The sequence below is a fragment of the Pygoscelis adeliae genome, unplaced genomic scaffold, assembly GCF_000699105.1.
Source record: "Pygoscelis adeliae isolate BGI_AS28 unplaced genomic scaffold, ASM69910v1 Scaffold410, whole genome shotgun sequence".
NCBI lineage: Eukaryota > Metazoa > Chordata > Aves > Sphenisciformes > Spheniscidae > Pygoscelis > Pygoscelis adeliae.
In genome coordinates, this window is record NW_008823913.1 from 718,881 (window position 1) to 732,975 (window position 14,095).

At 42.1% G+C, this 14,095-nt stretch overlaps 1 protein-coding gene across 1 annotated transcript in view; it reads right to left on the reverse strand.

Moving 5' to 3' along the window:
* The window catches only part of GALNT9 (polypeptide N-acetylgalactosaminyltransferase 9), a 154,976-nt gene that overhangs the window by 93,715 nt on the left and 47,166 nt on the right, over nucleotides 1-14,095 (reverse strand). The window contains exons 3-4 of the mRNA XM_009335287.1: nucleotides 5,132-5,298; nucleotides 2,836-3,010 (exon numbers count right to left, since the gene is read on the reverse strand). Coding sequence (XP_009333562.1) covers nucleotides 2,836-3,010; nucleotides 5,132-5,298 — 342 coding nt within the window. The remainder of the gene's footprint in view (nucleotides 1-2,835; nucleotides 3,011-5,131; nucleotides 5,299-14,095) is intronic.

Below are 14,095 nucleotides of genomic sequence, written 5' to 3' on the forward strand. Positions count from 1 at the left end.
GAAGGGAAAACTGAACTATACAGGCTTAAATATGCCCTCGGAGAGGAATGCAGAGGAGCTTTTCATACCTATTGGTTCTGCTGGGTTGCTGGCTCTAGATGCTGACTTCTATTGACATTAAGTAACTTAAAAACAGACAAGGTTCTACTGCAGGAAAGGTAGAACTTTACATATGAACTGCACACATACATTATCATGTAATTTTAATTTAAAATTCCATTTGAGAATTCATAGTAATGGCCTCCCTTTCAGCTAGTCCCCTCCACTTTTGCTCTTACAGCAGCAGTATTGGCTTACGCTATCAAAAGCCGTAAGGGGAACATGTCAGTAGAAAATCTCTGCTCTGCGCCAATACATTTCAACACCTGAGAAGCAAAAAAGCAGCAATTAAGCACAGCAAAATAAATAATTCAGTAGATAATTTGACCTTCCAGGTTGTAGAGTATTTTTTTTGCATCCTACCAGATTGTATTTTAGTTTAGAAGAAGTGTCCCTGGAGAATAATGCTGTGAGAGCCCGTAAAATGCTATAGTGCAATATAAGGCAAAAGCTCACCCATAAATGGGGCAACTATTGTTTAAAGAAAAGTTTTTTTGTTGTCAAAGTCCTGCATATTTCATGAGGAAGTGATGAAGTCCTCCTCTGATTCTTTATGAATTAATCTGCCAACTGATTAGGCAGCTAAAGCAGCCATAGATTGGAAGACTAAAATTGCCCTGCAGGTACTTGACTTTTAGATGGAACACAAACCAAACAGAAAGCTAATGCCCTTTTCTGTGGCAAAGGAATTGGCTTCTTTTTAATTGCCTCACAAATAATCCACAGACAGCTTTGAGTGGGAGCAATCCATGTGGCCTCTGAATACATGAATATACATTGAAAATGGAGGGAAACTTTCATGCCAGATGAGACTTAGTAGGAGAATAGAACAGCAGTACTTTAACAAGATACTCCCGCATGGCTACCAAGTTTATAGGGTTATGGAGTAGGGGTAACGTTAACCTGGTGGGGAAAAATAAAGCGGTCCAGATGGAAGGACTCCCAGTCCCTCCTGGTAAAAGAAGACGAGATGAAAATTGAGATGATGGGCAACTGCACGTGCACAGGTAGACAGAATTAAAACTAGGAGCAAACAGGTAGAACAAGGTTTGAGATGGCTGTCAGCAGCCCCAAAGGTTGAGGACACCAGAAGGGAACACTCTGAGCCTCCACACGCGGCTCTGAAACAGATACATGATGCTTCTGGTGCACGTTTGCTATTCTCATTCATCCTCTGCGGCTACTCCAGAAGCCAAGTGGTCTCAAAGCAGCCGCACAGACTGGCTCAGCAGCATTACTGAGACTGAAGCGCACTTGTTGAAAGGAGAGTACACCAGGGAGGATGCAGTAAACGCTAACACTTTTTATCTCGGATATACACACACACACTCTCATTTACTGAGTAGTCTACGTTCTTGCTATGCTGATTTCAACCCTTTCTGACATTAATGCAAAGCAGTAAGGTTAAAAAAAAAACCCAAACAAAACCAAAAGCAATCACAAAACCTGTTCCTGCTCACTGACACCATTGCCTAGCTTCTCTGGGTATAGTGCATCAGTAAGATCTCAATGTCCTTTAGAGAAGTGATAACAAAATTCTCCACAAGGCTCAGAAAACTGCAGCTTGGGCAGGACAAGCACCGGGAACAGCACCCAGAGCATGCTCTCCCCAGTCCCTGATTCTGTCCGGTAGCTAATATTACCCTACATGAACATTTGCAATGATTTGAAAGATCTAGTTGCTTTAAAAGTAAATAAATAAATTAAACCAGCTCTTATGCTTCTAGAAAATTTCTACAACTGCTATTATAGTCTTTCATAGTCCTGGGGAAAAAACAGGGTGAACATAAACCAGGTGCGCTACAAGACTTACATTATTGCATCTTCCATTTTATAAAGATATTCACGAACATACAAAAATAAACACTCCACTCCTTTGCAATTAAGTTTCCCTCTGGTTGTAAGTACAGCTATTTTTAGTTTTAAATTGGGGATATCTCCCAGAACTGCAGAGCTTAATCAGCTCCACCATAACCCTGCATCATCATAATCAAATACCAGCCTGTCTTTGGAAAATACACGTTTTACATACTGAAGGTCCCAGCAGCCCTTTTTCAGCTGACTGTACATATCAGTTCCTTCAGTCCCGACTTCCAGTATTGCCGAATATTGGCCACTAAGTGGTGCTACAAAGATTTACTCCGACTGCAGATCTGGCCCATTAGGCCCAAAACTGTGCTTGCCACAGTCAAATCTGCTCCCTTGCAAAACAAAGGGGATGAGGAAAGGCGTGCTAATTTCAAGCCCCATTAAAAATGCAGGAAATAATTCAATGTTTCCCTCAAATGTAAATGTAAGAAAATTTATGAGAAAATGAGATTGGTATTCAAGTTCCTAAGAAGAAATAGTAGAAAATGACAAGGAGATAAAAAGAAGTACTTGAAAGCATGCATCTGCCTCCAGCCCAGAGCCTCCTTAATGGCGCCTCCCCATTTGACTGCTTTGGCGCTTTTGCATTCATCGTGGTTTAAATTACTTCTCTCTCCACTGAGCTATACTAGAGCAGGCACAACAGCTTTTTTATGGATCTTGCAGCCCAGAAGATTGTCGGCAGTGTGGCAATAATCAAGAATATTATTCAAAAGTAATTGCTAATGTGATAACGCCAGCCTACAGCCATCTCATCCCTACAGTTTTTCAGCTTCCCTGTTGCTGAGCAAATCTCTTTCACAGCCTTTGCGACATAGGGCACAGTGTAACAGTACTGCTCTCCCTGTGGGAATAGCCAACACTTACCAGCCAATGTTGAATTCAACGTGAGCATCAAAGAATCCGACGACAGGAGAGGTTGCTGCTTTCCAGCCTTGGATTCTGGCTCGAATCAGTCCTTCTCGTTTGTTATTGCGCACTATTTTCACCAGACCTGGGTATCTTTTATTGACATACTGGTCCAGATTAAATTTTAGCTCAACTGCAGGACAAAAAAAACACATAAATATACAGAATGAGAAAAGCCCTGCGACATTATGCTTAACTTTGATTTATTCTGCATCAGAAAGGGAAAGAAATCTTTAAATATTCCTAAACCCTTAGTCAGTCTCACAGATACAAACCAAGTACTGCAGCTGTGGCATGAACCAGTTCCAGGGGTATCAGCTCAGAGAAATTCTCTACGCATCAGAGCAGTTATTGTTAGACTTGCATAAGTTTAATGTGGCCTGATGGATTTGAGTCTTGTTTTGAAGAGGTAGCTTGTCTAAATATTTTTAAATAGTTACTATTCTAATTCTCTGCTGATTTGCATCAGGTTACAGCTGGCCTCTGGAGGAGCAATTCTGACCTTACAGCAGTGTAACATGGGAGACTGATGATTTTTTTCTGATTTATGCTATTCAGTAAGAGTTTGAAAAAAAAACCTCAGTGGATTTTGGGTCAAGACCTAATTCAGATCAGAATTGATTTCCCTTAATTTTAAGGGTTTTCCCCTTTAATTAAGACCCCTCAATACCAGGCTTCTTCCCCGTTGAACTAAATGGATATTGAAGATTTCAAATAGACTTCTTCTCTTTTGTTCATTTTCAGGCATTCAACCACAGATGGAGCAGAACTCATTCACTCCTTTATTCAGCTTCATTTCAATAGGCTTATAAACAGGCAAATTACCAAAATGGTCTCTGTATTTTTTTAAATCAATCTAGTTTGGTAATTCATTTACATTGCAACTTATTCATAATGAGGCTTTTACTCAAATATATTTATTAGGAAAACTAGTAGAAGCTTCCAGGACATTAGAAGCCTCATTCTCCTGATCTATATTACACAGTAGAATCATTATCATTGGAATCAAAGACCTGATAAATCTCCAGTTATCCAGAAGAATGACAGAGAAAAGCCATATAAGAGTTCACTGAGAAAAAATGAGTCCAATTCTCCTCTGTATTACATTGACTCAAACACTTTGCAATCTCACATAATTACTCCATAGGTTACGCTGCCGTAACTGAAAGCAGAATTGGACAAAAGGTTTTTAAATCTATAGGGTTTGGAACTTATTTTTGTTTCAGTGATTTGTTCTCTCAACCCTCCTTTCTCTTCGGGGATCTTGAAGAGGAACAGCAAGTTAAAACCGAAAGATTTAAAGCTGTTGATCTGTGGAGGAAATGCTGAACTTAAGCCTTATTTTAACAAATATGATTTGAGAAGCTGCAGCAGTTCTAGAAGTCTAAGGTACAACAACTTAAAACACAACAACGCTGTTAGTCACCTGTATCCTAAAAGTTCTTCAAGCCCGACCGTCCTGTGAAACATGTTGATCAACAGCACCCTATATGCTCACCAATATTTTGAGTTTTGATTGCCGTAACAGAAGTGTAATTTTTACATTAATGAACCAGATGACCTGAAAGTTGCACGTGCTTTGTGCCCATTCTGTTTCATTCTCATAGTCCAATTTACTCCCTACCTCAAAAAAAAATCAGACTCAAAATCTGATGTTATCGACACCTGTTTACATCATGAAGAAGCAGAGTGTGCTGCCATGTGAAAGAGTAGAAACTATCTTTAAGGAGAATCTGTAGCCCCACTTTTCCTTGGAAGCAGAATTTAAACTTTTAGTCTATTAATGATGATATTCTTCTGGATCTGAAAATGTGGAGAAAAGTGTCATTTCTGTATTAAGATTGCCTATACAAATGTCATTCATCCTGTGAAGATTTCAATGAAATCAACCGGGTTTATCCAGATAATGATTATTTATTATACAAACAGTTAATATTTACTCACAGCTTTGTGCAAGTGGCTCAATCAACCCTCTCATCAACAAACACACACTCTTGTAAATTCTACTGACTTCAACAGAGGTACGTTAATTTACACCAACTTATGATCTAGCTTATTAGTTATAAATCAGTGGTTGCATGTATGACCTTCCTCCCCTGACTGTTTAAATGCAGAATGACTCAATGCTATTTCATCCCAACGTTAAAAAACAAAAGCATTTCAGCTAGTAGTGACCAAACTCCCTTTGATTTACATTTCATGTCCATTAACCACACAGGATACAGTACTTAGAGGAAAAGTTAGGTATGTTCACCATTGTCACTGTTGTCATCCACCAGGATGATCTCCTTGAGCAAGTGCGAGGGGGTGTGATTCACAACGCTGTGCACAGAGCGCAGGATGACAGAGAGTGCCTCGTTTACAAATATAAAGACCACAGAGATCTGGGGCAGGTCATCTAGGTAGGTCATCTGTTTGCACCTGCAGAGAAGAAAGAAAGAATTAAAACCCAAGTAGCCACCGGCAGGTAAAATATACCGGAGAGTCCTCTCCTCATTGCTCTCCAGCATAACTTGCAGGCTTTGTTCTTTCTAACCCCAAACAAAGATGTGGTAAAAGCTCAAAAGAAGCAACACAGCCAGGAGCAGCAAACTTTCCATCAACTCAGTGAAAACCAAAGTGTATCTGCATGCACACAAACTTGTCGCGGCTCTCATTCTCTGGAAGGTTAAAAGCATCTCTTGAAAACCAAAGGAATATCAATGACTTTGCTCAAAAACAACCTGGAGAAGGCCCAGGGGAACAACAACAACAACCTGTCTGTGCTCCCAGGGGAACCATCAGAAGGTCTGCTGTTAACTCGTAATTAGACCTCATACTTTTAAAACCAGGACCCACTCAAGCAAATTTTGCACTTGCCCATACAAAGAGCGCTTGCCACCCTTTCTGATTTTTGCAGTTTGTGCAGCGATAACAAGTGCGTGACGTTTGTTGTACAGGCACGCACTTGCTGAAGTATTTGCAAAACAGATCTGCTCCATCTGAGATGTCACCTTGGTAGGCAGCTACATCCTGAGATTCAAGGTTTCCTTTTGTGCTTGCTCCCTGATGCGTATATGTTACCATTTTGAGAAGAAAAACCGAGGCCTGGAGAAGTCACACAGCGCAGAGCGGAGCCTCTGCTTCCCGAGCCCCCAGCCCGTGCCCCTCTGTAACACCATACTGCCTTATTTTAGTGGAATTCTCTCCCACTAGCAAAGATGCTAACTTTAAAAATTACCTACATGTTCTCACAGTCAAAAGCCATTTAGAATTACCATAGCAATTACTGAACCTGCTCTCTAAAGTACTGCTAATGATATCACAGGAAACGACTTTTCCTGCTCTTAGCGAACTTTCTGACCTCTTTGCTCATTACTTTGGCATAACAATCACTTTTTTTTTCCCACTATTAGCAGTCATGGGGATGGGGAGGGCGACAAATACTTGACTGTTGGGTAACCTCTGGAAATCAGTTATGAATTCTAGTAAAGTGCAATTATTCATAATTCCTACTCATCCGAGCACTATATGCTCAGAGACCTGAGTACTTGTCATTGATTACAGTGTTACCATAGCTACTCACTAGCAGCTTGCTGGTGGCCTGTACCATACAGAGGACCACTGTGCAAAACTCCTGGCTAAGCAGCATTCTTACACAATCTAAAAATAAACCTGGAACAAGGACGGAAATTTACAGGAGGTGTGAATGCTCTGACACAGCCTCCTTTTTGAATTTCTTTTCGAATGTGATTTTCCTCTTGACCACACCAACATATCAAAGTCGTCCATCAGGAATACTTCGCTAACAGCAAAGAGCCATCAGCTAAAAACATGGACTTTGCAAGATTTCCTTTGATGAGGAACATCTTTGATCTGACAGCAATTTGCTTCAGAGCCTCACTTGTATCAGCAGGACCATAGCAAATTGCATCTCAGTAAATCGGACTGATACCCAAGGAGCGGGTGCATTGCTGGTGGAAGTGCGGCAGAGGAGGGAGCCCACCCCAGGCCATGCATCCTGGTGGGCTCCTGCATCAGCACTCAGAGCTAGCAGCAAAGAAGGGAAGCAAAGAAACCATGCAGCTGAAATCTGGAGACAGCGAGGAGGCTGTGGCAGAGGAGGAGAAGGAGGAAGAAGTGCAGTGAGAATGAGGGGGCAGTCAAAGCAGCGCTTGCAATGTAGAGGGACAAGCAATCAAAGGAAAGGTAGGATGAACACAAACGTCAGAAGCAGAAAGGCATGTGTGGAAGGACCAAAGTATTTTGCCTAGGAAAAGACAGGGAACCACTGAAATAGTACAAGCCTCAGTGGATTAGGCTGGGCTTCCTCTACCTTCTGATTAAGAAATTTTGCTGAACTTTTCTGGAGTAAAAAGTATTTGTTTTATTGGTAAGTGGACTGAAACACCTGGGCACCCAGCCACATGCTCCTGTCCAGGCTGAAAGGTTGAGTAGGACTAATCCCCAGCGCTTTTCCTCCATCCTCCCACTTACATTCTGAGAAAATCAGTATTTCTAATTCAAGCTTTAAAAACAGCACACCTAAACCATAACCTCCACTTTTGATTTATTTGTTCATCATATTAAATCAATGCATTACTATCCTAAGTGTGACTCCATGGTCTCACTGGTTCACAAGACTTTTCATGCTGTGGTTCTCAATGATTACTTACATTGTGGGGCATCACGGACTGCCTTAGATAAAAGGCTGTTTTGAATTCATTATCCCACCTGGGTTAAGTCATTCCTATCACTTCTCACTGCAGCCTTCCTTCTGTCAGTTCTCCCCTTTCTCTGTCAGCAGGACATAGTTGAAAACTGCATTATGTCTGCATTTGGAAAGAGCGCTCCAGCCATTACGTATTAGAGTATCTTGGGTAACCCTGCTGCAACAGGGACATCTAGATGGGCAAAGGCAAACCTCAGAATTTAGCAGTGGTTTAAAAGCTGTCATAATCTTATTTATTACAGCAAGGATGAAGAACAGCAAAAGAAGCTGTCCAGCTGAGTAGACTTTTCAAAGTACAGCAGTGATTTAGGAGTTTATTTCCTGCAGACTTCCAGTCAACCTTGAACTCCCAACTCCTTAAGTCACTTCAGAAAATGAGATGGATGTGCTAAGGTAGTCAGGAGAAAGTACCGGTCCACTAACTGTTGTGGTTTAACCCTGACCGGCAACTAAGCCCCACCCAGCTGCTCGCTCACTCCCCCCCAGCAGGATGGTGGAGAGAATCGGAAGGGTAAAAGTGAGAAAACTCGTGGGTTGAGATAAAGTTTAACAGGTAAAGAAAAAGCCGTGCAGGCAAGCAAAGCAAAACAAAGAATTCATTCACTCCTCCCCATGGGCAGGCAGGTGTTCAGCCATCCCCAGGAAAGCAGGGCTCCAGCACGTGTAATGGTGACTTGGGAAGACAAGCGCCGTCACTCCCAACGTCCCCCCCTTCCTTCTTCTTCCCCCAGCTTCATATCCTGAACATGACGTCATATGGTGTGGGATATCCCTTGGGTCAGTTGGGGTCAGCTGTCCCGGCCGTGTCCCCTCCCAGCTTCTTGTGCCCCCCCCAGCCTGCTCGCTGGTGGGGTGGGGTGAGAAGCAGAAAAGGCCTTGACTCTGTGTCAGCACTGCTCAGCAATAACTGAAACATCCCTGTGTTATCAACACTGCCTCCAGCCCAAATCCAAAACAGCCCCATACCAGCTACTGGGAAGAAAATTAACTCTATCCCAGCCAAAAGCAGTGCACTAACAAACAATTCTGATGACGTCTGAGAGCATGAGCTATCCCAGTCAAGGGGCCTTTCCTTAAAAATCAGTGGGTGCTTAAGTGCTTTGTTGGATTGTCGCCCAAGTGCTTCCCAATGTATTCTGTAATTAGATACCAGCCACAGCAATATACAGTTAATACTTCCTTCATTCCAAGAAACTCTAACCAGCAATTGACACTCCAAGCCAAATAGTGACATTAGCAAGTCACACACAAGGATGCTCTACCATCAAAGCGCAACTGTGCCCACTGTCACCTTACAACGCCTTTGCAGCTTCGTTCTTGGCAGGACGCTGACCACAGACCGAGTGCATTGCAATGGAACGTTCAGTCACCTGTGCCTGTATGCAAGGTTGAGGAAGTCAGAGTGTCAGGAGGACACATGAACTCCTCCTTGGTGCAGGCCTTGATTTTGGCCCTGGAGCATGGCAGCAGGAGAGGGGTCATTCCGGAGAAGTCCCAGGAAAAGTAAGCCTATTGATTTCAAAAAGGTGTAGGGCACCCTCTCAGAAATGGTTGGAGCAGCAGTCTGGAAACAGAGGGAAAGCATCGGGCAGGAAATCTATGAGCTAACAATGGAGGAGCTTAACATGAGACTAGTCACTTTTATTATTTATTTTGAGAAGAAAGGTAACCAGAAGGTGAAGATATTAAACTGTACGAAGGAATCCTAGCAAGGCACACCCTTATATGCTTCAACCTGACCACCAAAAGGAATTTGGTAAGAAATTAAGAAATCATCCATTTCTGGCAGCCCTGATACTGTACAGTAACGTGCCTGGGTGTTGAAGGCACCCCTTCTCAGGGAGCAGAGGCTTGGCTGTGCTGCTCGGGGAGCCCACAGCACCAGCACTACACCCAGCACGCTGCCAGGGAAGGGAGCTGGGTACCGCCATGGTCTCCACTTCTCTGCCCGAGGTCTGATCACATTATGAACTGTGGCAACCAGATGAGGGAGGACAATTACAGTAATTGATAGCCAAGTCTTGGCCTCATTAACATCTAACACTACTGAGTTCAGGAAGAGCTTAGAGCATACATTTGACCTCTGTGGTAGCTAATGATGGTCTAAGCTGGCCAGGCATAGCTCACATTTAATATTACTGTGATTCTAAATTAGTATTATGAACTGTCATCAGGCCTCACAGTGTACAACCAGCGAAGGACTTCAGGTCTGCAGGAGAAGCAGTGCCTCTCTCCAGGGCAGACAGGTATGCTGTAGAGAAACACACTGCTGGATGCATTTAGGACTAGCAATTCCAAGCAAAGGCTGACGATGCAATGGCCAACCATTTCCATGGATCAGCTGAGGATGGATTAGGCCTGATATGTGAAACAGCCCTTCAGGCACCTTCGTACAACATGCCAAGCATCAAACCTGAGGCATCAGGGAAAAGTCTTTTGAGTGTTCTTGCTTTGTATTGGCTACTGCAGAGCTTGGCTGGCAACCCAGAGGTATTTCCTTTGTACGTGACAGAGAGCTTGATGTCAGATCATTTTTCTCTAGTCTGGAGAAGATTTTCACGCATTCTTTCCCTTGCATTGAACCGGTTCCTTAAATGAACATTTCCCAGCCAGCTCCCTGAGCCCAATTGTGAGCACTATCTATGCAGGCATAAGAAAACAGGAAAGGCTTTTCAGTTGGCAGACCAGAACCTTGGAAAAAAAATCATGTACTAACACAAAAAAGGTCACAGATTACACACTGGGGCAATGAGAAAACAAAAGCTTCTCAGCTGCACATGAGCCTGCTCATGGCAGCCCTGTGAGCTTGTAGGCAATGAAGGGAAAGAAATTTTCTTTTGTCTGAACCTTCATTCCTTGATAGCTGTATTTACTCTATTTGTATCTGATCCAACAGAAACACGTGAGGTCCTCTTTGTATCAGAGCTGGTCTTACAGTCCATTTGAGTAGTGCTATTTTCTGTGAAGGGCTGACACTACAGCCATGCAGGTAGTTCAGTGCATTACCGAGGAAAGAAAAATCCTTCCTACTCTCTTTCTCCTGTCTTCTCACCTGTCTGCGTACTTGCTAAACTCCAAAAGTGAGTTTTGCTTGCAGACCTTAATATACTGAGTTTGGAAATGGATTAGGCAATGCATTTAGAGATTTCTGACAGCTTTACCCTTCAGGAAGAAATGCAAACAAAATTAAAGCTGCTTCATGAATCTTTAAAATGTTTAATACAAGATATGTTTGTCCAATGAACCATGGGATGGAGATGACTGTGGGTTTCTCTCCTTCACAAACCTGACTTAATTGCTGGGCATGAACAAACCTCCTCTGCAGGTCTAGCACAAAAAACCCCCAACACGCTCCATACCTTGAAAGCTGCAGAATGGTCTGTGTTCGTGTTTTATAGGCACAGCAGGGGAAAGAGGCGGAACAGCACTTCATAGGGTACACGATCAATGAAAGGACAAAGATAAATATTAAAAAGATTATTGAATCGTTGCTCATTAATGCTAACAAATACTACTTTTAATCACCAGGTCAATGTGTGTTTTGAACCCAGTTAAACCAAAGGCTCAGAGTAATCTTACATACACGGTTACCTTTTAGTACATAAATGCTGCTGTGACTTCCGTAGGCACAGATGATTTACAACAGCTAAATCACTAAATTTAGCGGCTAGGTCAATGCCTGATTTCTTTCTCCAGAAAGCCACTGAGGCTTTGCAGCTAGTGCTAGATGTAATAGTAACTTTTCAGATGCAGAAATAAACTAGCATTACATTCTTGTTCCGCATTGGCACAACAGCGAAAATGTGACAAGCTGCAAAAATCTTCCCCAGCATGGGATTCAACTGCTGACCAGTCTGTGGCAAAAGCAATGGCAGGCTACAAAACTGATTAGCTTCATGGATCATGAATCTGTCAGGCAGAGGGCTCCAACTCCTTCCTAATTAATTCTCCTTCTCAATAGAAGGTGTTAACTGTATTATGCCATAACATTCTCTTTCTATTAAGGATGGATTTTTCTGCCATATTCAAAAGGAAAAAACCAAACAAACCAGTAAATTTTTGAGTTCAAGACTTGCTCTTACTTTCTCCTCCTGTTTTGCAGCTCAAGGACAGCATTCCTTAAGAATCATGTAATATAAAAACTCACAACTGTGAACAAGGGAGCACTGGTACGGAACACTGATGCTCTATGTATCTTGAGAGAAGCAGCCCATTGTATTTACAACTAAGGTAAAAAGCGAAGTGACAGTTGCTTTCAGAAAAAGCCTAGAAAATCTGGTGATTCCAGAAGATACCTTTTTACCATGGCTATTTCTTCACAGTCTGTGTTGCTTTATGGAACAGCCTCCACTTTGATTTACCATACAGAAGAAAAATCAAGACCACCTCCTTTTCCCTGAAGTTATTTGGGGAAGTGCAGATACAAGATACAGTGCAATTCTTGTTGGTGCTGTAAGCTTGGCAGTCTAGGCAGCTCCAAAAAACCATCAACACTGATGAACAAAGGGTTTGGTGGGTGAATTTCCTCCCCTGAGTGACAGCTAACTAAATTGGGATGGTTTTCCCTCCACCTCTGCAAGTACTATAACACTCCTGCCAGCATTTGGACATTCAGCATTAACACTGACTTCCTGTACCCATCCATTTTTTGGGTCCTCAACAAAGACAGTATTTGCCAAAGCAATGAAAGCCAATTTTGAGCTCTACTGTCTGATTCTTCTTGAAAGAACAAACTGAGTGACAGTTTTGCAAGAACTAAATGTAATGCTGAAGAAACAACTGCCCTTTCTATCGCTCGAGAGATCATCTTCATAGTATGTGTTATTTAAAACACTGCTCTGTCAGGACTTTACAGTCTGGAAATGGTCAACGTCACTGGCTAACTTCTACCTGACTTCAGTTGCTCCCGTGGCCACACTCCATGCACCATGTCCTCAGCAGTTATCCCTGAAGAAATTCATTAAAATAAAGACACCTCCTCAACTGTTCCCGAGTACAAACTGTGTCTGTTCCTCCTCCCACAGTGTTTCAGTGCCTCATATTAAAGAGGAGTCAGGGGAAGTCAACTAAAATAATCTGTCCTCCAGCTTTTCTGGTACACAGTGATGTTGATGGTCATTTTCAGGATTGTAATAAACAGAGATCTTAAATCCACTCCATACTGTGGGAATTCCCAGCAGCTTTTTTTTGCATACCTCCTTGACACACTTTTCCTTATTTTGCATCCAAAAGTCTTAAGAAAGAAACCACCCGTATTAATCAGAAAGAAGTCAGGCCAAATCCTTGTTTCTGTGCTAATCTCAAACACTTCCTGTATCAAGGAAAAGTATCCTTTAATATCAACTAGAAAAAAAATCATTGCAACACGCCATGAGTTTACCAGCACACATCTATCTGCTCCTGGGAATTTCTCACATTCCCAGGCTGAACAATTTGACTTCATGCCTGCAGGATTTGCAGAATGAAGAACAGCAGCAGCCTTTTTAAAATAACTGTCTTTTATACCTTAGAACTCTCTCTTCTCTGTCCTATTTCCTACAGAAAAGACCAAAGTTACAGGAATTTCTGTCCTGTAATACTTGCATGAAGGAGGGAGCCCTTTCAAGCTGGGACACAGGCAGTTCCACAGGTAAGTTAAAGCTCCCCGTGAAGTTGCAATAGTACACATGGGACAAGTGTTTCCAGAGAATCAGACATTCGTTTTTGTCCTTTTTCCTTTCTTCTGAAATTCCAGGCCAGTACAACTGGGACTAATTTCTCTGCACAAAAAACCCCCACGTTTGTATCTTTTGTTTTTTAACGTGCTTGCTGCACTATTTGGCTTAATTCCTCCCTTCTCTACGACAAATTATTTTATGTGTGTGGTAGAAAGCCTTGAGAACTGTCAGTCAGTGGCTGATAGCACGATATATATGCACAGTTAACATATGCAACATGAAGCTGGCCCCACTAGTGAAGAATATTAACCCTTACATTTAAGATTATTAGACTCTTCAAAAGTAGCTGCCACACATACATAAGAGGCCCTGTATTTCAGTGATCTATTTCTGGCTTTCCTCAGGCAAACAATAACAGAAACATGCCATCGTGTCTAATACTCATATTGATTTATATATATAAAAATGCTAAAACTAGTTCCAATCACTTTTAAAACAAGCCCCTTTATTAACATGAAAAATGGCTAAAAGCTCATGCTCAGATCCTTCTGTAGTAAAAAGTATTTGCCTTTTTTTGGTAACTTAACTGGAGTCACTAATATGTTCTGAAATACCATCTGTAAGAAATTTCCACTCTATCCCCTAGTGTGCCCATTCAGATCTGCCTGTGGCTGTATGCATGCTGCATCACAAAGCATTAGGCTGATTGGAAATTAATGGAGAAGCTGAAATCTGCTTTCAGATGCTTTTCAAAAATCCCCAAAGAAAATATATCCCCCATATGACTTTATTTTTAACGGTGCTGCACTTAAATTTGAGGAAGAGCCCAACAAAATTCCAAATGACATGT